Source organism: Camelus bactrianus, chromosome 2 (genome assembly GCF_048773025.1).
Source record: "Camelus bactrianus isolate YW-2024 breed Bactrian camel chromosome 2, ASM4877302v1, whole genome shotgun sequence".
Classification (NCBI taxonomy): Eukaryota; Metazoa; Chordata; class Mammalia; order Artiodactyla; family Camelidae; genus Camelus; species Camelus bactrianus.
This window is the reverse complement of record NC_133540.1, coordinates 60,149,374-60,175,289: the sequence shown is the minus strand read 5'-3', so window position 1 is coordinate 60,175,289 and position 25,916 is coordinate 60,149,374. Positions and strand designations below refer to the sequence as shown.

Here is a 25,916-nt window from a genome sequence, read left to right as displayed (position 1 = left end):
TCATAAGCAGAAGGCCTGCCATGGTGTTCAAGGATTAGGTAAATTGCTACTTTCAGGGTTTCACTGGCTCCCTTATGGACACATAGATTTGGGAAATGTGATACCTCAGAGGATCAAAGATTAATTAGGAATCATCTTCAGCCCCGTAATGGTCACACTTGATATGATTCATTTGGTCTCTGCCACTGCAGCTCCAACTAAGCTCTTCATCAAGTTGAGTCCTCTGGGCTCCAAGGTCAATCTGTTCTGGATTAGTTGTATTCCACAGAAAATGAGAGTGCCACCAAATTGTTTCTTGTGCTCACACTCCCTGGAGCACACTGCCCTATAACTGTAAAAACCACCTAAAGATTATACCTAATCCTAGTCCCAAATGACATCTCTTTGTTTATATCTTACCTTGGGTACAGAAGAGAAGGGGTAAGACATATACATAAAAATAAAAACTTAGATTTATATTTGGGGGAAAGTGATTCTGAATAGAAAAAAGCCATGTGGGTTTCTTTACACAGATAATCTGGCTTTAAAGACCATTACTATGTATGAACATATTCCCAGTTTAACGCTCAGAATATGCATTTAGTGGCTGTAATTATATTGGCCAGTATGCAAAATTAGGTCAGTACATGGAAAATGCTCTTTAAGTATTCTGATTTTTTACTATTTAAAATGCCTATGAATTTCATTTGGATCTTAAAAGATATTGAAGGCCTTGAGCATATGGGAATGGCTTAAGAAGTATTGCCTTTTAAGTTGATGTTAATTTGACTTTGAAGTTAGGACAAACTATTTCTCAACTCTCACAGAAAGTAGGAAAGAGAAAGGTCTTTAATCTCTTAATAGAGAGTCTACATGAGATCATCTCAAGTTTTGCTGTTTTTTATAAGAATAGTCTAAAATCTCCTTTTTTAAAGCTAGATATACTACTTCTTTGGGCACAGTGGACCCCAAATTTCATACCCTGGGATTTGTTCTTGGGTCTGGGGAGGTTCGGGCAGCAGGGTTGCCTAGAGTGGTGATTCTTAACATACCAGAATCACAGGGAAGTTTCTCCAACTTGCTGCCTCCCTCAGCCTGAGATCTGGATACCTCCCCAAACCTCAGAGTCTGCCAGGGGGCTGCTCCGTTTTGGAAACAAAAACCAGACCAACTCAAAAGAACTTTGGAAACTTTGAGGAAATCTGAACTTGAAAATTATGCTTAGAGGTCAGAAACTACCTTCTGAATTGTCTACTTTAATTCCTTTGTCAGAGAGGTGACGTGACTCGGTATGTAGAAAATATGGTTTGTCCTGGGCTCTTACACCAGGAACAGAGAAGTAAACTGCTTCCAATCACATGTGTCTAAGCAGATGAGCTTAAAACCTTGCTCTCCATCCTAGTCCATGTTCTAGGTACACTGAGAACACCGCACTAGTAGTTCTGTGTGAGAGTAATTCAACAGAACAAAAAACACAAACTAGCTGGATTTGGCTTTACTGCTCAGAGGAGAAAGGAGGGAACTACCACTTACTTAGCATCTGCCACATGCTAGTTCCTATGCTGGGTATTTAATTTGACTGTTTCTATTAAAATTCTAATCATATTTCAAATACCTCTCTCCCATGGAATATTCTCTAACTTTTATAGCTCTGAGAAATCTTTCTTCTTTGAATCTACAACATTTTATTTTACTTTTGATGTGGTACTTAAGATGTTCTTCATTTTATTTTACAGTTTGTGCGTGATTTCCTCCATAAGCTTATACACTCCTTGGAAGAAAGGGACTGTTTTCCCAATATGTGTATCAGACTATGGTTATCTCCCGAGGAGGCTCTGAATACACCTCCGAATGACTGAACAAATGAACAAGTAAAGTAAACAGACCCATTCCTCATGCTGGGTCAACATCATAAACCATTTTAAATGTACACACAAGGACATTATGTGGCTTAGGTCACTACATGACCAGAAAGTGGATCTGTGTTTTCTAAATAGCTTACTGTTGTTTTAAGATCCTATTTCCAAAGACTCCTAGAAGCCTATGCCTCTCTTCCAACTCCAGTGCTACTGAAAACACATTTCCCATCATTCATTTAACGAGTATTTACTGAACACTTACTATGTGCTAGAGGATATATGCAGCATATCCTTAAAGATTTTTAAACTTTTATAAATATAGCTAAAATGATTCTGGACTCAGACGGTATGGATATAGTATACATACTCACTAGCTATACAGATCCTTGAGGAGGCTAATTATTAATTGTTGTGTGAAATTAGAATAAAAATGAAATAGAGGTTGTTGTGAGGAATAAATACATTCACGTATATAATACAGAAAAGTACTTGGTATGCAGTGTAAGTGCAATGTGTTTGTTGTTATTTATAAGGATATAAACATATAAACAGGTATGTAAACCCGGTATTTCCTAAAAGCTCTTTCTTTTTAACATTTTTATCAGACATAATGAGTGGAACAAAATGGCTGGTATTAGCTTCCTTTCCTTTTCCTACACCCACAGCCCTGTACCCCACCCCACTTCGTCACACACCGAGAGAAAGGTAGAAATGAATGTGCTTCCTAACAGGAAATTAACCTAAAGTTATTTCCTACAAATGAAAATGGGTTCTGTTGACAGTTTATGAGTTTGTTTACTGGATAATTCAGTCTCGGGTTAGATACATGATACTCTTTTTCTGCTATTTTGGATTATTTTTGGATAAAGCTAACCAGTCTCCCAGGAACTTTGAAATCAGCCGCTCAGCACCACCATGCTCTAACTAGATGCACTACATGATATAACCAAAAGGCAGGCAGGAGAGAAAAGGAGTAACAGTAAAAGATCTAGTAAGCTTTATACTTATTTTTGGTGATGACTGTGCCTAAATGGAATGATACAAACTCAGAATCATGCCAATTAATTCGTCTTAAAACAAGGTCTCATATCCCCTTAGTGTGTTACATGGTGATGGAGTACACAAAGTCCAGGACAAAAAAGTAACTAAAACCAGGATCTTTATATTGAAACAAATATAAACAGTGTATAGAGTAGAATGCAAAAGTCACACAAATTTTCAGGCCAAAATAAAGATTTCAATTTTTAGGCAATTTCTGGTCATACTTGCTAGTCCCCTCTCTAGTTCTGGGGAGTTTATTTAAAAAAAAAAAGTTTGAGAAATAAAAATTAACAATTAGCAAGGTAAAATAAAGAAAGGTAGCAATAAGATATGGAAACAGAAGACAAAGTATAAATGTAACTGATAGCTATCATCAAATTGGCTCTTTTTAAAATTGAACTGTACTAGAATTCTTGAGAGGAAAACTACTGAACCATCATGTATTATTCTTTAAAAACATTTTATAATGTTATTCTTTTAAATAAGTTATTTCAAAGTGCTTAGAACAGGGACTAGAATAGAGTAAGTGCTATGTAATTGTTAGACAAATAAATAGTTTAAATAAAACATGCTGTTGGGTTCTTTTTGCTAATAGCTTGTTTGGGGCATTTATAGCTATCTGAAACTGTCGTCCGCATCCTTATGGTTCCCAGATGTGTCTCTCCAGCTCAGACCAGGCTCTGGGACTGTGACTCACATTTAAACTGCCTCCCTCACATTCCCTTCAGAGATCCCAAAGGCACCTCAAACTCGCCACCACCAAGGCCCTGTTCTTCATCTCCCCTCTCAAACTCAGCCTTCTTCCTGAGACACCTATCTTAGGTTCCCTTTCTCATGATATATCCACAGACCTGTCTTTGATGTTTCCTATTCTTTGGAGGTCTTTGACAAAAGGAAGTAGAGAAAAGGAAGGACTGGAAATGAAGAATAAAACACAGACAAACCTGGAGACATTTGTCTGGGTGATTCCTACCTTCTCTAAGTAAAGGTGCTTGGGCTCCACTCAAGTCAAAGTCCAACAGTAACTAAGTCCTCAAATAGATGCCTATTTAACAATGTTGGGAAATGAAGATGATTGTATTTAACCCGAAGTGTTCAGAGTAGTGGAAAAAAACACAGCCTCTGAACTCAACTCTTTTTTACACACTAAATTTTGTTGTTCACAATCAATCAAAGATAGGGCTGGACAAAAGGGTGAAGCACTGGAGATGGCACGTTTTAGCCCTGCATATTTTTTGCCTTCACATGATTCTTTAGGATCTTTTGTTTTGAACTTCTACAGGGCCTGCTGAGGTCCAAGTGTGTATGTATGTGGAAAGCGCAGAGGCTATTCTGTAAATAAACTCCTCCTCAAAGTCTCCTCTAAGCAGATGGGACCAGGAGGCTTGGAGAACAGGAGCTTCATGTGTGACAACCAACTCACACCCATCGGGTTAGAAACTGGGCATTTTGATTTTTCAGACCTCTTACGATGCGTGTTTCTCTGTAAAGGACATGGAAGCAGAACTTGGTGGTAATACAGAGATGCAAAAGACGATTCATGTTGCTTTGACTTTAGACAGAGCTGATTTTGTACTCTAATTACATTTATATCTAAGTCGGTGCTGGTAAACAACAAAAAGAAGATAAAACACAACGAGGATATAACTGAAACCGAAAGAAATCACAAAAGACTAAAAAGATAAAAGTTGAAGAAAAAAAAGTCCTACTTTGTCCCTTTTCTAAATTTTTTTTATCATCAACTATCATCAACACCTAGTATATGCTGAAATAAATGAATACGGCAGGCGGCACTGAAGGCTGAATTTTTAATATATCTGCACAACATATTGGTTTATATTGTGATCATAGATGTTCAAAACTGGCAATTTGAAAATGACCGTTTGATGCTTTTCTTCTGTTTTTTTGAATCCTGAAAAGTAAAAGAAGCTAATAACAAGTTCTTGTATGCTTATAAAAAGTTGCTATCAAATAAATTATTCTTGTCTCCTATGAATGTATGTTGATGCCCCCGTGACAGGAGCAAGGCGCCTGTGAGGTCACTCAGACTGGTGACATGTGTCCTCGCTTATCCAAACAGGCCTGGGGAGGCAGGGCTCTCACCTTGCTTGGAGTTGACATCTGATGGGATGTGTGACGGGTGTGATCCTGGAGAAAAGTGCTCGTCGCTGTAAGTGATGAGGGGGGTGAGAGGATGGACTGCATGGGATGGCTGCACCACGGGCACTTTATTTGACTGCAAAGTAACCACAAGGTCAACAGTTAATACAGATACCCAGTTGCTGTCTCCTCTCCCCAAGACAAAGTTACACAACAGCAGGAACTGGGCATCAGCATGACCCAAGAAGCTTCTCCAGACCTGGACAACTGCAATCACATGCTGTGCTCATTTAGATCTTCAGGATTTTCCCATTTAAATGCTTGTCAAGTACAATATCCCACTCAGAGACTAGCAGTTGTTTACCCAAGGCCCCTTCAGAGATTTAGGTGGCTCACTATTATTCCACATGGCATCAGTTTCTGTACATACATATTAACACTCCCTTTTGGATTATCTCTTCAGGTTAAAGCCAACAAAGAGTTACTCGAGCAAAAGTTATGAATGTGTTACAAGCTCTTTATTCATTACATATGTCTGGCACTTTAAAAAGGCACTCAAAAACTGCTGAATGAACAAATAAATGAATAAATATTGTCAACTTACAGGGTAAGTTTCTAAACAACTCAATAAATATGAATTTGCTGCATTGATATCCCCTTGGTTTACAGAATTCATAATTCTAGAGCTGTACATCTTTAAGAACCACATTATACCATTTTTTCATGTTTCATACTTTTGTCAATCAAACATGGCCAGTGACCTGTTCTTATGCTTCAGCCCCGTTCATTTCATCATTAGGTTCTCTAGTTTCTAGAAGCCTTAATTGATAAAAGAGAATTTCCAATCTTGAGTTCAACTGTATAATGTGAAATATAGCTTGTAAGAACACTTTAAATTAGCATTTATATTTTAACATTTAGCATTTATATTATGTCTTGTTTAAAAGTAAATTTTATTATTTAATTTAGAATTCTAAAACTACATGACAAAAACACTTTTTAAAGGTTCAGATTATTTATTTGGATTTCATCAATTTGAAATCTGGGATTCTTTTGTTTGGTTAAAGTTGAATTTTTCCCCCCTCTAAGAAAGTGCTTACTAAGCAAATCAGTCATATAAACAAGACTCAGGCAGTTTAACCTAATTAGGGGACTGTTTTTTTAAAGAAACTCTACACCCCTCTCCCAAAGAAAGTAAATTCAACATAATTTCATACATGAAAAATATGCTTCTGATTTTAAACCCATCTACTAGTTAAGGCAGTCTCAGGAAGATCTCTATTTAGAAACACTATGGTAATAACTTGTGAATTTAAGAGGAACAGACTATAATGAATTCGAAACAGTCTCTAATTCACTAGTTAGACATGCCTTCACCGTAACTAGTTTGTATTAGTGAGACTGTTACTGTACTACAGATTAAAATGATGTGAAATCACTTTCTCTAGAAACAAATACCTGTATTGAGGAAGTGCCTGAAACTGCACAGCGCAAACTGCTTAAAACGTAGGCAAGTATCTGAACGGCTGAGAGCTCGTGACACATCTGTGTGTGGTGGCTACACCTATGACATACACTGATTTTGTATTTCGTGTTTTTTTTTTACAAATTAAGTATAAAAAGTACGTGGCTCCAACAGGAAGAACCATCCTCAGGAAAATCAGGAATAATTATCCTAAGAACACTTAATTCTTTCCAGTTAGTAATAGTAATTCTCTCCACTTCATCATTACAACCTCCACCCAAAAGAAACTTATAGGGAAAAAAAGCAAAGGGAAAAGAATCACACAATTTTAGATAATGATATAATATCCATACTACACTTTCCCCGTTTTACAATTATCAGCTCTTCTCTTACAGCAAACGGGCAGCTCGTACCGCCCTTGGCGTTTATTAAATAGAGCACCATCATCAAAGCCACACACGTTTTCTCTATATACCTCAGCACAGACATCTATGCATATAAATGTGTAAAAGGTTAAAAAAAAATGTTTCAGTGCTTTTTCAAGTGTTAATGATACAGTTTGCCAAACACACGGAATAAGCTTCTTAAATACAAGGAATTCAGAATGCTAGAGCAAGTGGGGGGTGGGGGATGCTAGGAAAGGAGAATATTATTATTATAAACCCTTTAAAAAATGGAAGCAAAAATCTCAACACCCAAATGCTAAAATGAATGTATTTCAACTATACTTGAGAATAACTGCGTTGAGTTTCATTTCAAAAGTCTCATGAGAAGTATAATTGCCAAACAATCTACAGAGATATTTTCTTAAGGTAGTTAAAAAGAGTAAGCACTGCAGAAACCTTCTGGAAATATATATGTATATTTTGCATGCCTTTCTTATTTTCAGAGCACCACCTTAAGGAACTTGCATTAGCAGGCAGCATCTTCTTAATGTCTGACCTATCCCTCCAGTCATATAGCTCAGAATCTGGTGCCATGAATTTTTGCTAAATTATGCTATCCTTGCTCTCCTCTTAATTTTACGGTTTTCAACACAGATTTGCTTTCCTGTGGGGAGGAGATAAGAAGCCAAGGATTTTAATTTAAGCTCTGGCCTTGTCTTATATTTTGCAAGATGGATAGCGAAAGCAGTACTAGTAGGTGTGTTAAAGCCAACAAGGATTATGTCCATTTTTGTGACCAAATAATAAGAGCAATAGGAAAGCTCAATAATATGAGTGAGCACAATTCTAAGGTTTATATTTTGCCTCCTGCCGACCACCTCCACTATGTATGTAAACAGATCCAACGGGCACCACAGACGCTTGGCACGTCATCCTCACGGTCAAGTGTCCTCAGCCCTAAATCGTGGGCTTCGTCTGGTATCAGGAGTTACTGTCCTCCAATACTACATGCACACACAAGGCGAGAACCCAGGCACTGCTGCTTTATGTAAGTTTTAAGACAGATAATACAACCATTCTTAACTCCAGTCTCCAATAATAATGTGCTGTATATGGGAGAGAGGAGTAGGTGAGGGGAGGAATAACCAACTGACTACCTAGTTTCTATAGACAAACTTACGTAAGCACATTAGAATGCCTGGTTACACGTGTAGATGCGGGCATATGTATATATTCACTAAACACCTAACACGTGCCAAGCAACATTCTAGCTCAGATGGCCAACAGAGATAAGGTCCCTGTCCTCATGTAGGTTCCTTTCTAGGGGCCTGGAAATGGGAATGAGGGTCCTGGAGACAAAAAATATATGTAAACAACAAAACAAACAAAGCAAGCAAAATCTGAAAAGATGGCATCAAGCACTATGAAGAAGAGGACCAGGTGATAGGAGGGACAGTGTACATTAATTATATGCCTTTCTATCAAATTAAAGCTGTAAGAAACCAAAAGTTCATTTAGTCCAACATCCTTATTTTCTAAGACTGGAAGCTGATGAAGAGAGGTCAGCAGGGAATGTGTGACCAAGCCACGACTACCGTCAGCACTTACAATAAGACAGCCCTGCTCACTACACAACTCCAGTAATACAGGGTCACTGTGAATAAAATGGGGATGGAAACCCCTGGGGCACTCAATGCCGTGTAACCAAGTAGTAGAGAAGCCCCATCTTTTTGGCTCCTACTCTGTGCTGGGTGCTGTGCACATAGTACTGCACCTGATGGAACCCAAGTCTCCTGACTCCCACTCTGGAGCTTTTCCCAACACATCTCCCCGTAAGGACAGGAGGAAGGGTAAAAACCACTTCTTTTTCATTCTCATGTACCAGACAGGTTAGGTCTCAGCTTCCAGGGGAGAACCACCAGGTGTTCCCAACATGTGTCCTTTGTGCATGCTGTCTTCCTGGGATAAACAGACAACCTCTCCACCTTTACAAGATGCCTGGCAGCCTTAAGTCATCCCAGATCTTCCACTCCTGCTCAGAGAGGTTCAGTCAGTTGTCTAAGCTCACGTGGCAGCAAGCGGCTAAGCCAGGCCACAGACTCTGATCTTCTGATTCCAGCTCCACATCTCAGGCAGGTGATGAGTCAGGTGAGCAATGGAAAATTAAGAAAGGTGGAAAGAACAGGTACTGGAAAAGGGGCAGAGAATATCAAGGGTGGATTCTAGAAGACAGCTCTCCTGCCCATACTCAGAACCCACTCACAGTTACCCAGCAGGAAGCCCGCAATCCTTTCCCAAACCGGAAAAACCACCATCAGTCCATCCTACCCACGTAGCAAATAATAATTACAGCAACTGATACTTAACCAAGTACTTCTATGTACTAAGAACTTTTAAGTACCTTTGAGGCAGGCACTATCATTATTCTCCTTTTCCAGATGAGGAAACTGAGGCACAGAGAAGGAGGTAACTTTCCCAAGGGCATAGAGCTATTAAGTGGCGAAGCCAGGTTCAGATGTAGAAAGTCTGGCTCTAAAGACCACATTCATAACCAGTATACCATGAGGCCTCCATGAAGAGCCCAGTTCATAAAATCTTGGACACTGGGTTGACCATCTGGGCCATACCTAACAGTATGTGACATCCATAAAGTGACTGTGTGGTCTCTGTACCCGGCACAGGAATCGCATCAGACAAAGAGGCATCTCAGGAGAAGCGGTTATTGCTGCAGACTCAACGGCAGCCTTTCTCTCCAGGACTGGAAAACATGCTGAGGAAGCTAGCTTGGCTGCCACCCAGGCTGGTCCCTGCAGGTAAGGACTTCTTTGGCATCATAGCCAATAAAACCCACACCTCCTGTGGACACGAAGTGGGTGCCACTTAGGGATCTTGAGAGCCACCCCAAAGCAGCCTTCCCAGAAATGACCCGCTCACCGCTGGCACTAACTCGAGCTGTCGTGAATGTTGTCAGCTTCTGAGGATGTGGTTCTGGGAAGGACTAAAAAGTGGTTCACTCCGTCCTGGCTAAGGCCATGGCCTGCTGGTAAGTGGAGTAACTGGGGGAGAAACCTGCTGGCCCGGTGGCTAGTCCCCATTCTGCACATCTCCAGATTTCCACTCAACCCGCCGCAGCACAGGATCTGGCTGTGCACAAAGGTCTGGAGTTCCGTTTTAACTGGCTGTGCATTTATCAGTAGTCCTCCTGGTAATAACCGAATCCAGGGGAATTTAAACACCCCACCAGCTGACTCAGATGAGGAATTTCATCTGGCCTCAATAGTTTCGGTGGCATTTTACTTCTTATTAAACTCTTAAGAAGCCTTGGTGTTCATGAAACAGAAGCTGTGTAATTTCATATCATGCCTTCCCTTCTTCTCCTGAGAATCTGAGCTTCTCAAGCCTTCCCAGAAAGAGGAGTAGATCTATTTTACTTCAAAAGTATAGATAACAACGATTCTTGCATTAACTAGAACTCAAAAGTAATGCTTAGTACTAGAAATCTTTCCAAAGATCTACCAGAGCTAAACACCTAACACAGGACTGGTGTGGCTTTCAAACGTAAGACCACTGCTGGTCGTGATGCGGCAGCTCTTGTCAGATAATGACGAGGTCCCAGGCCCGCAGGCTTCCAGAGCAGGAGGCAGCAAAACTCTAAGGCTTGTGAAGGACAGATATTCCATGAGCCCAACTCTGGAGGCAAAGGGATGGTCTCCACTGGACGCCTGGGAAGCTCTCCCTAAAAGCGGAAGGGACATGCCGTAGGGGAAAGAATGCACACGGATTGGACACTCAGGAAGTGCTGTGCTTGTGGCCGTGCCTTTGTATCTCTGGCATCATCCACGTGGTGGGTGGTATCACCTCCACATTTATGGATGAGAAGGCTGAGTCCCCTTGGACACAGGGCGAAGTAATTACCGCGGAGAGAGGGCTTGTGAGGTGCTGTTGGAACCCCACGTCCCTGCTCGTCCTGCCCCATGCTGCTCACTACTCAGCTCCTCTTTCCACCTCGGCTCCAAACCACCATGCCAGCTGAGCGTGGCCTGCCCTAGGCTCCACCGTGATGAAGGGTCTGGATGGGAACAATGGGCCACTAGGAGAAGGCTGGCGTCACCAGCAGGACTACAGACCGGCCACGGGAACTGCTGCTAAGATGAAAAGGTGTGGAGTGCCCTCTGTGTTCCCAGTTCTCTGTCAGGCGATGATTTCTATACACTACCTCATTGAATCTTGAAATCATCCCTAAATTAGGAGTTATGATTTATGTTTGACAAAAGAAAACCAACGTTCTGAGAGGGTGAGTAGTTTATCTAAGATCACACAGGATATTAAGTAGCAGAGACAGGATTTGAACCCAAGTCGGTGACTCTGAATTCCACAACTTATTTCCTGAGGAACCCAAAATGGACAGTGCTGGCATCCTCTGGTTGCCAAGTGGATGAGATGAGTAATAATACAGTTTAATATTCAAGTACATGGGAACTGGAGACAGAGAGTTCAAATCCCAAACATTCAAATGCCACTGAGTTGCTATGCCTAGGTAATTCACTTTATTTTTCAGGATCTGTTTCCCCATGGGTAAAATGGGTGGAATAATACCCTACAAGATTACTGATGATTAATGAACAAAGCAAGTAAAATATCTAAAGTCCTGGCATATATGTTCAATACAAATCTGTGGAATGGATAAAGAGGGAAGGGAAAAGAGGGCCCATAAATTAATTACTCTGCTCCCAGAAGTTCAAATCACTCATCTCTAAGACACAGTAAGTTTTAGAATTTAGAACTGTGCCTTCTTTCAGATGACTTACCCACCAAACTCTCCCGTCAGCAACTGGTTTAATAGAGGACAGCTGGATTCTCACATCTGCTTTTACATTCAAATCTCCACTCTGCTGTTATTTTGGTTGAAATATAGGAAGAAAATCTGACCTCACATAGAAACTTTACTGAAAAGGGAAGGATTATTTTAACAGCTTTTTTCAGATAATGGTGGATCTTCTTCTTTGAAACTAAATCAAAACTCAACAAGTGGTAGTTTCCTAAAGGCTAGCTGCAATGTAGAGTCAAAAATGTTGCCAATATACTTTTTCTACTCTCCCATTAAAATCCATTGAGCTAATCTGCACTTTGAATTTACCCATGTGTCATTTTTGCATTGGTCATTTGGAAAACTGTTCACTAAGTTGACATATTTTGTTATTCAATATAAAATTCACATTCATTAATATCACTCATCTGATCAGAAAAACTTTAAGGATTTGGGGAGTCATCAAGCCTACAGTGGTGGACACAAGTTTCCTAAAATTCTAATTTTTGCTTGAAAGCTCCAATTTTATCACTTGGTAACAAATGCTGTCAGCTGCTTCTACTGAAGAGAGAAATTCACTTTGCTCATTTGTGAGAAAGCATCTGTCAGATACCAAAGTCCAAAGAACCACAGTTTGTCAGCCTTTCTTCAAAGGGTCAAGATTTAATAAAATTAAAAATTTTTATTGCTTCATTAAGGATATTCTTAAGTGACACTGGCATTTTTTTTTTTTCTGGGGAGGGTGTAGTGGTGCAGAACTCAATGACTGTTAGTACTATTTGGTGCCAAGGAACCAACAGTTTTACCCAGTGTTGCTCCTGCACCATTGATGCAAATGCCAACACAATGGAAAAGGCAAATAATGTGTTGCTGTTTTCATGAGAGTAGTTTTGACCTCGTGGACCCCCTACCCTCATGGAGCCCTGGGGGGCCACAGGTAACGCTTTGAGAACTGCTGCCTTTACTGAAGTCATGGTACAGAGACAGTTGTTGACTGTAGATGATCCAAGCTAATAAACTGAAAAGTATTATTTCAGTTAAGTTGAATTCAGAGGAAAACTGACTTATGAGTTACAAAGGTGGAATGTTTTCATGATGTACTAAGCTATCATTTTTTTCCTTCCTCCTTGCTAGTGCTATAAATCTACAAATCAAGAGAAATTTGAAAAGCAAACAATCAAAAATAATATATACCTCATCCTTTTAAATGACATTTAAATTTTTAAATACTCCTTCAACTTCTTTAACTTGATATAGAGCCCCAGACTTGTGTTTTTTCATTCAATTTTGAATTATTTTCTTCAAAGGAATTCTTGATACACAATAGCTGGGAATACAGATTTGCACCCTTTGGTGCTAAGAAGGCTTCTCAACTCCCTCAGGTACACGCAGCACCACTGGCTCTGTGCTTGCACCCGCAGGACGTGACACCATGCATTTACCACACTGTATTGTTGCTACTTGTTTGTGCATCTGTTTTCTCTCACATGACAGAGGTCAGACCTTGGTAACTTATCGCCAGCATCTGGCACAGGTCCTGGTAAAGTGGAGACATTCAATACCTACTTCTCATGACTAATGGTCTAAATGAGGCTTTCAACACTAAGAAGTCAGCTCCTTTCAAGAAAGAATTCATACCCTTAAATTAAAAACAGGGATTGATCCTCGTATTTTCTATTGCTGCCTAAAGAATTACCACAAATTTATTAGCAGCTTAACACATCACAATGTACTGTCTCATGGCTTCCGTGGGGCAGGACCCCAGCATGGTGTGACCGGGCTCCTGGCTCAGGGTACCACAGGTGTTGGCGGGGCTGAGTTCCTGTCTGGAGGCTCTGTGAGCTCGCTCTTGCTGTTAGTGTAATTCAGTTGCTTGTGGTGTCCCCATTTCCCTGCTGGTTGTCAGGTGGGGCCACTCATAGTCCCTGACAAGCAGCTCCTCCAACTTATAGCCAGTAATGGTACATCAAATAAATGTTTCTTGCTTTGAATCTCTGACCTCCTCATCCATGACCACTGGAGAAACCTCTCTGCTTTCCAAGGGCCCCTGAGACTATGTCAGGCCTACCCCATAATCACTCTTTCCTAAAGCCAACAGTGAGAGTGGGGGGATGGGAGCTGGATGGGAGCTGGGTGGGAGAGGCGCTGTGATCAGCTCAGGGTGCTGCAGGACCTGACGCCATCTGTTAAGACACAGATAACCCACTTCAGTTTCTTATTTTTTCTATTTGCAAAACGTTATCACCAATTAATCTTTAGCAGATAAAAATGAAATGCCACTACAAATGTCATTACCTGGTGTTATAGTTATTCTAGTTACATTATAAAGTTCTGAGCTTTAGTTTTGTGTTTTTCTCTTTACTTTCTTTTAATCCAGAGGCTACATCGTCCAGAGCGTGTTACTCTCTCGTCAGAGCTGACCGCAGTCGCGGCTCAGAGGGGAAGGGACGGGAGAGGATTTGCACATCTTCCCCTCCCCTCCTCCCAACGTCAGGAAATCAGGGGAATTATGTGCAAGGAAAGTTCCATGCTAACTACAGGGTCATGGCTTAAAGAATGCGAAAGGGCCATCACCAAACAGAGTTGAGGCTCCAAATAAATTTATTTTGAAGAAAATTTTAAAAGAGCTTTGGCTTTCTCTTCAACATTAACAACCAGCATATGTCTGCTTTTGGCCAATCGTTTGCCTTTTAAGAAAATCTTCAGACAAATCATTATTTTATATTTAAGTACAACTCTTTTATTACATGGTTCTGTCTAACCTGAAGCTTTAATTATCTGACACTTTAGGGGGCATATAATTTGTCTTACCATTTATTAATCACTAATAATGCACTAAATGGTGTATGAAATAAACATGATAGAGGAGAAATAATATAGGTTGCAATAGTTAAAAACCTGGATTGCTTGAATGAGAAAGACAAGAGAAGGGACATTCACTGAATATTTACTGTATTCTAGGAACTATGAACAATACTTTTACACTTGTGATCAAATTTATTCCCTCATTTTAAATGAGGAAACAAACAGGCTCAGAAAGGTTAAGGTCACACGGGTTAGCCTGTAAATGGCTGAACCTGAATTAAATACAGATCTATTCTATCCCAGACAGTGCTTGAGTGGCCCTACCTGACAACCAGATGAACTGTGAACTGCTGAAAAGAGTGGCAACAAAAGGGAATAACTCACTCTGGGAGCTAAAAGGGGATCCATACTTTTCGGTAACTGCAGTCTATAAACAGAGGAACTAGGGTTAAGCTGAGAAAGATCAGAGTAAAAGGGAAAATGACTTATAATTATGTAAAGTTGCAACATCCTATTATTTGATTCATTTCACAACACCTTCACCACACCCCTAATCCTCTGAGTGTTGCCTTTATTTTTCATGTTAAATATTGCCCTTGAAGGATCCAAAGTGGAAGGGAACAAGTAAAACTGTCACTATATGTGAATGACATGTTACTATATATAGAAAACCCTAAAGGCTCCACACAAAAACTGCTAGAGCTGATAAAAGAATTCAGCAAGGTAGCAGGACACAAGATTAACATACAGAAATCAGTTGCATTTCTTTACACTAATTATGAAATATGAGAAAAGGAATGTAAAGAAAAAAATCCCTTTTAAAATCTTATCCAAAAAAATAAAATATTTAGGAGTAAATCTGACCAAGGAGGTGAAAGACTTACACGTGGAAAACTACAAAACATTAAAGAAATTAAAGATGACATAAAGAAATAGAAAGATATCCCATGCTCTTGGATTGGAAGAATTAATGTTGTTAAAATGGCCATACCGCCCAAGGCAATCTACAGATTTAATGCGATCCCTATCAAATTACCCAGGACATATTTCACAACTGGAACAAATAATCTTAATATTTATATAGAATCACAAAAGACCCAGCATTACTAAAGCAATACTGAAGAAAAAGAATGAAGCTGGATGAATAACCCTTCCAGATTTCAGACAATACTACAGACCTATAGCAATGAAAACAGCATGGTATTGTCACAAAAATAGACACACAGATCAATGGAACAGAATAGAGAGCCAAAAAATAAACCCACAGACTTATGGCCAATTAATCTTCAACAAAGGAGGCAAGAATATACAATGGAGTAAAGACAATCTCTTCAGCAAATGGTGTTGGGAAAACTGGGAAGCTGCATGTAAATCAGTGAAGTCAGAACATTCCCTCATGCCATATACAAAAATAAACTCAAAATGGCTTAAAGTCTTAAACATAAGACAATACACTATAAACCTCTTAGAAGAAAACATAGGCAAACCATTATCTGACATGAATCTTAGCAACTGTCTCCTAGGGCAGTCTACCCAGGCAATAGAAATAAAAGCAAAAATAAACAAATGGGGCCTAATTAAACTTATAAGCTTTTGCACAGCAATGAAAACCATAAGCAAAATAAAAACCTATAGAATGGGAGAAAATATTTGCAAAAGATGAGACTGACAAGGCCTTAACTTCCAGAATATATGAACAGCTCATACAACTTAATAATAAAAAAACCCAAAAAACCCAATCCAAAAATAGGCAGAAAACCTAAACAAGCACTTCTCCAATGAAGACATACAAATGGCCAACAGGCACATGAAAAAATGCTCAATATCACTAATTATCAGAGAAATGCAAATCAAAACTACAACGAAGTATCACCTGACACCAGTCAGATGGACATCATTAAAAAGTTCACAAATGATAATGCTGGAGAGGGTTTGGAGAAAAGGGAACCCTCTTACACTGTTGGTAGGAATGCAGTTTGGTGCAGCCATTAGGGAAAATAGTATGGAGATTCCTTAAAAAACTAAAAGTAGACTTACCATATGATCCAGCAATCCCACTCCTGGGCACATATCCAGAAGGAACTCTAATTCGAAAAGCTATATGCACCACAATGTTCACAGCAGCACTATATACAACAGCCAAGACATGGAAACAACCTCAATGTCCATCAATAGGTGACTGGATAAAGAAGTTGTCATGTATTTATACAATGGAATACTACTCAGCCACAAAAAATAAAATAATGAATGCCATTTGCAGCAACATAGATGGACCTAGAGATAGTCATTTTAAGTGAAGTTAAGCCAGAAATAGAAAGCAAAATACCATATGATATCACTCATAGGTGGAATCTAACAAAAAAAAAAAAGAAAAAAAGGACACTATGAACTCATCTACAAAACAGAAACAGACTTGCAGACACAGCAAACAATCTTATGGTTATCAGGGAAAGGGGATGGGAAGGGATAAATTTGAGAGTTTGAGATTTGCAAATGTTAGCCACTATATATAAAAATAGATTTTAAAAGTTTCTTCTGTATAGCACAGGGAACTATGTTCAATATCTTGTAATAACCTTTAATGAAAAAGAATATGAAAACGAATGTGTGTATTTATATGCATGACTGGGACATTGTGCTGTACACCAAAAACTGACACACTGTAACTGACTGTACTTCAGTTTAAAAGAAAAAGAAGACATATGTGCCAATTTTGTCCCATCAAGCTGTCTCTGCTTTTAATAAGTGCTATGTGTAAAACAGTCTCTGCTTAAAACTGGGTGTTTTGCAAAGTGAAAAGAATAACATTTCAGTCTGTGGGGATCCTCATTTTTCTATAGAATTTGCTGAAGAGACTTTCAAAAGAAAAAAAGTACAAATTATTTTGGGTTCAGCTCCTAACAATAAAACTCTAACTGAGAGCTAAGGTTTATTAACAAAAGCAAACCATTTTCTATGAATGTATAAATATGATATTTATACTGTAAGATAAGCACTAAGCTATTCTAAGGAGCTATTCTGTCCACTATGGTAGCCGTTGGTCACCAGCTTTTCAGGGCTTGAAATGTGTTCAGTCTGAATATAGATGTGCTATATGTGTAAAAGACACACTCGATTTCAAACATTTAATGTGGAAAAAAGAATGTAAAGTATCTCAGGAAGCTTTTAGATTGATTACATGTTGAAATAACATTTTGGTTATATACTGTGTTAAAAAGTTATTATTAAAATTAGTTTTACCCATCTCTACTGTTTTATGGGGCTACTAGAAAATTTAAAATTACATATATGACTTGCATTTCTGGACTTGCACTGTATTTCTATCAGGTAGCTCTGCTTTATAGTTTGAAAATCTGTAGGTAAAAACGCCCCTTTCTCTTTTGTACTTCAATCTGACTTAAAACAAAACAAAAAAGGAGGCATGTTTGTTAACAAAAGTTCCTTTTACGGAAAAGGAAACTTACGGATAAGGAAACTGAAAATCAGAAAAGTTTAGTGGCAGAGTTGGCAATTAAACACGAGATTTCAATATTCCATACTGAGGGCCAAGTCAATATGTTTAAAACCAAATATTTACATGACAGGTAGTATAAAAGCATAACATTTCATATTATAGTATGAAAGAAATTACTAAATTATGTCCACCTTTTACAGGTCACTGACCCTTTCGAATAAATGGTTGTGTTGCACAGCAGTTACACTCAACTTCTTCAAATACTTTTAAAAACACCTAATACACACTTTCAGATTCATTACAAATTAATGATGAACTCATTCCTTGATAGGTAACCATCCTTCCCATCTCTCATCAGAGTATACTGCCTGAAAAAACAAACACCAAAGTTCATCTTCAGTGAAAATGATGCTGCAGCTATCACTATTTATAGGATATACTTATGAGTCAAGGAAAAAGAACCTTTTGTTTCAGATTTGAAAACAAAATCTTGAAATGAGTTGAAACTGAGGCAAAAAACCTGAATGACAAATGAAGCAGATTACATAAATAGGATTTCATGTAATTGTGCACAACTTAAAGTCCCTAAATAAGTCAAACTAGAGTAGCAAACTCTCCTTGAAGATATTTGTTTTAATGGTATAAAAAGAAGAAGTAAAATGTAAAGACCCTTTAGAAGCTCAACTCTATGTCTGTATTATAAAAAAGAAATGTTCTTAGCCAACGGGAAGGTACAGCAGCAAAGATGACAATAGCTATTCTCTGCTAGTGAAAAAGGATACTCCTGTGAATATAAAATCAAAGATAAACTCTATTTTGTAGCATTCATCTTGAATAGGAAATTTCCTTTTTGAATTTTTTCTTGTACCTTTTGTGGGGGAACTTGCTGAAGAATTCGAGGTAGACACTGAATGCCGCATCTACAAATCTTTCCGAAAGCAACCTAGGTTGCCCTTAATTTACAGCACTGTGTGGAAGACAGCTTGTACTAGCTCTCCAGAGCTGACTGCTAAATTTTCAGGAATTTTGAGAGCCTGTTAATACTATGTTGGTAGCTTGAAATTGGCCATGGTGGGATTATTTACACCATGGAAATTGGCAAATGTGAAAAGTCAGTGCCAGTTCCCCCAAGCGAGTTGTTAGACATGAAACAGCACACCCCTGGCAAACACTAAACCCCTTCCTAAATGACTAGGTGAAACAAACTTTTCTTTCCTTAGTTCTCTTTGATAAGCAACAGGAACATGTTCTTGATCTTGGTCTGAAACCATTCCAGAATAAGAAACTTCAAAGATTATCATTTGACATGATCTCGGATGGCCTGAACCATGCCCCCAGGCCCTGCTAACCCTGGGGCAATGTGTGGCCATTGGTCATTAATTACTCTGCCTGGCTCCTTGCCTCTGGGCCTCAACTCCACTTTCTTTGAGTCACTAGACAGGAGTTCTGCTGGCCGGCAAGGAGAAGAGGCTTGTAGAAGATTTACTGGCATTTTCTTCCCTCTTCTCAAGGAAACAGTTCATGTAGCCCAAAAAAGTGCAAAATACTTAATGTAATTATTTTTGAAAGTTATCCATAACAAATGAATTTTATAGAGAAAAGCAACTGAAACTATGTCAGATGTGCACTGAAGAATGCAGCTTCCAACATGAGGGCAGTATATGAGAATGCAATTATCCAGGCCAACTGTACAGAACCTGGAGTTGGACTAAATATGAAAAAAGAGGGAGATGAGAGGCTGATATCTTTGTAGTGCATTCACTCAAGCAATATGACACAAATTCTCTGTAGAGAATATGAGAATCAATTTAGGGATATCTGAAAGCAATTACGAATTTTCCAGAGAGGTATAAAGGAGCAAAAATAGTTTAAGGGCTAATTAAAGAATATTTGTAAGATGCTCTACTCTTTGTTTTAACAAAGCTTTTGCCTGCATTTCCATACCAAGGCTGGTGGTAGTGGACAGTTCTCGGGCAAGTAATAATAGCATATAGGATTTTAAGTTGAAAGACCTGGATAATATTCCTGGTCCTACCTGTTGCTTGTTGTGTGAACTTATGCAAATGACTTACCCTTTTTGTGTTTCAGATTGCTCATTAAATGAGGCTGTTATTTTCCCCAGCTAAGTTTGTATAAGGATCAAATGGGATCATGCATGGAAAAACACTTTGCAAGTAGTAAAACACTATGTAAATACAATATTAATTCTACTTTGGAAAAAAAGAAGTCATTAATCTCATTTCCTACATTGAGAAAGTTATTACCTGTGTCAACATGCATTATTTCAGTGAATACCAGATAAAGCTAGCTTAGAAATTTGCTGAAACAGTTAATAATGGCCTCAAAGAATCCTCTCAATCACTGTTTCACTACTGATTTGCAACCTCAAAGAAATCTCTACTTCCCTATTAAGATAACTTCTTTGTGTAAAAATGTTTTTTTCTATGATGCAAATATGCTATAATATGTTCCATCTAAATGTATGAAGGATATTTCAGTTTACCTCTTTAATATGTGGCACCTGCTTCATCTGAATACCAATATTTTAATGATGTTTGAAGGTAGTGACTGACTGGATAATACAGAAAGTAGGAATATATACACCATGGGGTTGACAAACACTAAAGATGGTCTAAAACACAGGAGGCAGCAAGGAAGGTAAATACATCGGAGGAGGGGGCAGGCAAGAGTCTAAGGTGCAACAATTTGAAGTTGTGAGTCTGAGGATTGGATTCCTACCATTAACAAAAGATAAAAGTGTGGGCCCGAATATCTTCCAACACCAACGGCCCTGTGATCCCAACGGTTCTGAAGCTTTGAATTCCCATACTTTATTGTTCTAGTGGTTCTCTATTGATTCTAGTGGTAGCTAGGAGAAAGGAAGGTCAGGAAGGCAAAAGAAAGAACTGCATATGATCAGAGATGACTTATTTATCTGAACATTAAAAAAAAACAGTTTGAAGATGGGTCAATGTCACATGGCTGATGGGGCACTGGCTTGATGGCAGTGTGTGCCAGTAATCTGAAGGGACATCAGTAAAGCTTGCAGACATTAAGACAGCGGGCAGGAGCATGTTAGCTGTCATTAAACCTGATTTCTCCCAGTCCAAGGACCTGTAAGATTGCTCTAGTCATGATCAAGAGACAGAACTTCCAGATAGATGGGTCATCCTGCCAGATTTCCACTAAGGGCTTCTTCCTTTCTGCAGCAAAGACAGGAACCACTGTGTTTTCCCGCACCCCAAGCCTTGAATCTCCACCACTTTGCCTTCACAGACAAACCCAACTGGACTAGTCTGTGACCAAGAAGTGGCAATACCTTGTCCGAAGGGCAGGGAGATAGCAGCCCCCCAAGTTGGGGGCACATGTACAAAAAGGCCAGCCCAAAGCCTACACTAACAGTGAGGAGATGCTCAGTACTTGAAAGGGCTATGAACGGTATTGGCTCCAGAGCTATGGTCCTACGTAGCAGCAAATGTAGAAGAGTCCTGCGTTATTCCAGGAGTATGGACTCCAGGTGTCCACTAAGTGCTTTACTGCAAAGAGGATGCAGCTCTGGAAGTTTGATCTAGCTATGAATAAGCCACTCCAAGGAAAATGTTCACAAAATGTCTTCATGCTCCTTGTCTCGTTTGGATCTCACCATCACTCTGGAAAGAAAAGTATTAGTATCCCCATGTTCCAGACAAGGACAAGGAATCTCAGTAAAGTCCAACACCAGTTAGCAAGAAAGGCTGGATCAATCCTATTTTCCTTCCCCAAACCATGATGCAGCCCATTTTCTGATTATCCAGTGGCGGATAGCCTGTCTTACTAGGCTGATCTCAAAAGTTGAGCTGGAAAAGGCCACAGGGCCTCAGAGGCAAGTGTGAGAAATATCAAGCTATAAATGTGTAGCCAAATAAGAAATCACCACAGAACCTTCCCCTCCTCCTAAAATACTCATTGCTGTCATCTGAGTTTATGTTTTAGAAATGATTATGCAACACAGTAATAGTATAATCAATCAGTACATTATTCACAAGCCTTCTAATTCCCAAGCCAAGCTGATTAATGTGATTCCCAAGCCAAGGAATGTCAAAAAAGACTATATGCTATCACTCTATTTGGAAAATTCCTGCCATAAAACTAAGAATCATCACTGTAAGGAGCCTATGTGTCTGTATCTGTCACCTCTCCTTTAATTTCCAGTTTATGTTAATAATGGTCATTTCTTCAGGCTCTCAAGTCTTCCAACTAATTAGCAATGCTCAGGATATCTTCTTAACCTTGATTACTACTGCTAATTCTTGAAAATAATTAAACTTTATTTCACCAAAGTTTGAATATGTCTATTAAAAAATCCGTGGGAATTCATTTTCTCCACTAACCCTATTTAAGCCAGTTTAATGTGGAGATAACATAAATCATTGTAAATAATGTTTTCTTGTATTTAACACAACCTGAAATTTTCCAACTCAGCTTATTACTAATTCAGTTGTGTTTTCTCTAACAAAATATGTTGACTTGTTTAACATCTGTCTCCCTGAAAATTAATTAACTAATTAATTAATTAATTAATAGAGGTACCGGGGACTGAACCCAGGACCTCATGTATGTTAAGCATGCACTCTACCACTGAACTGTACCGTCCCCTCACCAAATTTTTAAGCTAGGTGATACTTAGGCCTTTAAAAATATTTCAAAGAATAGATTAAAAAAAAAGTTTTTCAGTTCCTCAGAAAGTTACACCTAGAATTGCCATATGACCTAGCAATTCCACTTCTAGGTGCATACGCAAGAGAACTGAAACCATGTGCTCACAATAACACGTGTACACAAATGTTCACAGCAGCATTATTCATAACAGCCAAAACATGGAACAATCCAAATGTCCATCAACTGATGAACGGATAAATAAACTGTGATATAGCCCCACAATCGACTATTATTCAGCCATAAAGAAGAGAGAAGCTCTGATATATGCTAGATCATGGATGAAGCTTAAAACTATATTAAGTGAAATAAACAGGACACAAAAGGTCACATATTACATGATTCTATTTCCATGTAACATCCAGAACAGGCAAATCCATAGGGACAGAAAGTAGAGTGGTTGCCAGGGCTGAGGGGAGGTAGAAACTGGGAATGACCACTAATAGGTAAGGATTTCTTTCTGAAGTGATAAAAATGTTCTGGAATTAGATGATGGTAATAGTTCTACAACTCAGTGACTATCCTAAAAACCGTTAAATTGTACAATCTAAATGATGAGTTTTATGTTACAAGAATTATATCTCAAGTTTAAAAAATAAACTAAAGGCACAAGAACTGATTTGGACTGAATGACAGCTAATTTTACTACATATGTAAGGCAAGAAGAAGTGATATTTTACTCTATGTGTGTATTATATCGCTGAACCTTGTAATTTACATGTAGTGATGACAGGCATCTCTGAAGGCTAAACTTGGGATTATATACAACCAAAGCACAGCCCACAGCAGAAGCATGACACACTGTTTAGGGATGTGTGTGTTTAGGGACACAGATGACAACCACATAAGTATACTGCGGACATATCTGGGAGCGAGCCTCCCCTTCCCTGGCGGGCTCACTCCTGGGCCTAACTCATGGAGACGGAGCCGGCAGAGGGGCTGTTACTGGAGTTCTCTGGAGTCGGTCCATAAACCGCATCAGTCTGACTCTGCGGACTCCGCCAGTGGACGGACAGTTGGGAACTGGAGAATTTTCCAGGCATCCTCCAACCTGCCAGAGAATGACGCGAGTGTGTGCAAACTTCCTGGGAACCAGCCCTGTCTTCTCAGCTGCCAGGTGGACTGATGGGCGTGTGCCCCGGGGGACTGAAGGCAGCATACCTTGCAGACCCGGAATCCAGGCACACACGGAAGGAAGGGCTCCAAGGGCTCCCTGCTGGCCCAGCCAGCAGGCCGGGTTTATAGGCAGCAAACCCCGGAAACTCTACATTTGTAACCTGGAGTGCTAAGTACCGTGGTTTCTATTCTTTTCTACACTTCAAAAGGCAGAGAGTTTTCAAAGTTACAAGTGTGTCAAGAATCCACTTCTATGTAGTATCTACTCCTTAAGAGGACTCCTGGGTTGGAATACAAAGCTTAAAAGCTGCTCTCTTAGAATTTTAAAAATTACCTTCATTTCAAATATTTCCATTCCCAAGTGGTTTCAAAATTAACTTCAATAATGTTCAAATCATGATTTTTACTGTTACGAATGAAAATTTTAAATCCTCTATCTCATTTCTCTATAGAGGATCTAGCCAAATTCTTATGCTAGAACAATGGAAATGATCACATCTCTTCTACAGAAAAGTCTCTGCCAGGGCTCTCATTAGCCTCCCATCACAGGATATGTGCAAAATGACTCCTGGGCTTGAGATGAAATATTCATTTTATCTCATATAAGAGGGGGGAAATTGCCACTTCAAAGTGATCAAGAGCAGAGCAGTTTATTAAAGCAGGATTCGAGTGCTGGAAGGAGCCTGAGGGCTCAGAATTCTGACTACCCTCAGTCCGTCGGTGAGGAGGTGACGTTTGGGGAAGCTGGGGTTGTATCGTCTGCAGCCAAGCTCTGGATCTTCCCACTCCAGATCCAATGCTCCCCTCACGACAGCATGCCATTACCAGATCAACCAAAAATTCTCAAAGGTGAGCCCAAACCTGGCTCAGAGAGATTAAACAGTCCAATCAATTCAGTTCACTTCTACCCAACTCAACTTTAAATTGAGCACCAAACATGTTAAGGTGCAGGGCCAGATAAGGAAGGATGGCAAGGGGGGCAAAAATAAGTAAAATCTCATCTCTGTTCTTGAAGAACTTGGTATCTGCTCAAGGAGGTAAGACACATTTGCAAGTACCTATAATGTGGAGTGTTCAAAACAAAACTAGATGAGTTGGGAGAAGAGCAGTTCCAGCAGGAGGTAACAGGACAGAGAGATGGCAGTGACAGAGGAAGGGTCACGGACGTGAGCGCCACCGAGGAGGCAGAGGACAATGAGCTGAACACGGTGACAGAAAGGGTGTGGTGGTGAGGGGAAGGGCCAGGAGAAGCCTTCCAGGTTTCCACACTAGAAGCCTTGGACAATGGTGAGGGTCTCTGTGGACTAGCATGGGGTAGGCAGGCAGCTGAGGAATGATAACGGCTGTGTTATCACACACGTTCTGAGAACATTTTAGGTCCACTAAAGGGGAAAAAAATTGGGTGTTATGGCCTTTGACTATCATGAAGTCCAACAGACCACTTTTACTTCTCTCCCCACCCCTGTTGCCTCTCACTGCTGTCTCCCCTGTCACACATGACTGCACCTTCCAGTTGGGGTATTCATGTTGTTGTCACTTCATGCAGCAAAATTAACAAAGGGACTTTCGTGAGGTCACTGGGCTAGAAAGTGGCAGAGCCAACACCAGACTCCAAGGATGGCCCAGGACTGGACTTCTGGCCCCTGGGCACCCTTTCCTCCATAACGCTCCCTGTAGAGTAGATGAGTTTCAAGGAGGAGTGGCAGAAATAGAAATTATTTTTCCAAAACTTAGTCATGTTGGTAAAAAATATATAAGAAAAAGCAACGTCACATGATCATTAAGAACACTTGATAATGAAGGGCAGTTTACACATACTTATATTCCCTTTTAACTTCTGTTGAATGCTCAGAGAGAGGAAACCCATCTGAGTGAGAAGGCGGACCGGCTGAAAAATGCATAATAAGAGGGATGGGTAGAAATCAGACAGCGTTCAGACACAGTGTGACAGCCAGAGTCCAGCAGTGGGTAGGTAACTCAAGCCTGATTGGAAAACATTAAAAACAAAACAAAACAAAAAAACAAAACCCACATCTTACTGCCTCTTAAGATAAAAAGGCCCATTGGTCCTGGTGGAAGGGCTGACTCGGCCTTTAAACAGCCACTCTCTCTGCCTCTTGTCATTTTTATTCCACCACGAATGCCTGGAAGTGGGGCTGGGGTCAGTGGCCTCTGCAGGCAAACATGATGGATGGAGTTTATGGGCACA

General features: G+C 39.7%; 1 protein-coding gene across 6 annotated transcripts in view; it reads right to left on the bottom strand.

Annotated features, from left to right (window-relative positions):
- The window catches only part of LEF1 (lymphoid enhancer binding factor 1), a 108,046-nt gene that overhangs the window by 29,649 nt on the left and 52,481 nt on the right, over positions 1-25,916 (bottom strand). For all 6 annotated transcript variants that reach the window (XM_010953643.3, XM_010953644.3, XM_010953641.3 and 3 more), the window contains exon 4: positions 4,983-5,115. In XM_010953643.3, the coding sequence (XP_010951945.2) occupies positions 4,983-5,115 (133 nt within the window). The remainder of the gene's footprint in view (positions 1-4,982; positions 5,116-25,916) is intronic.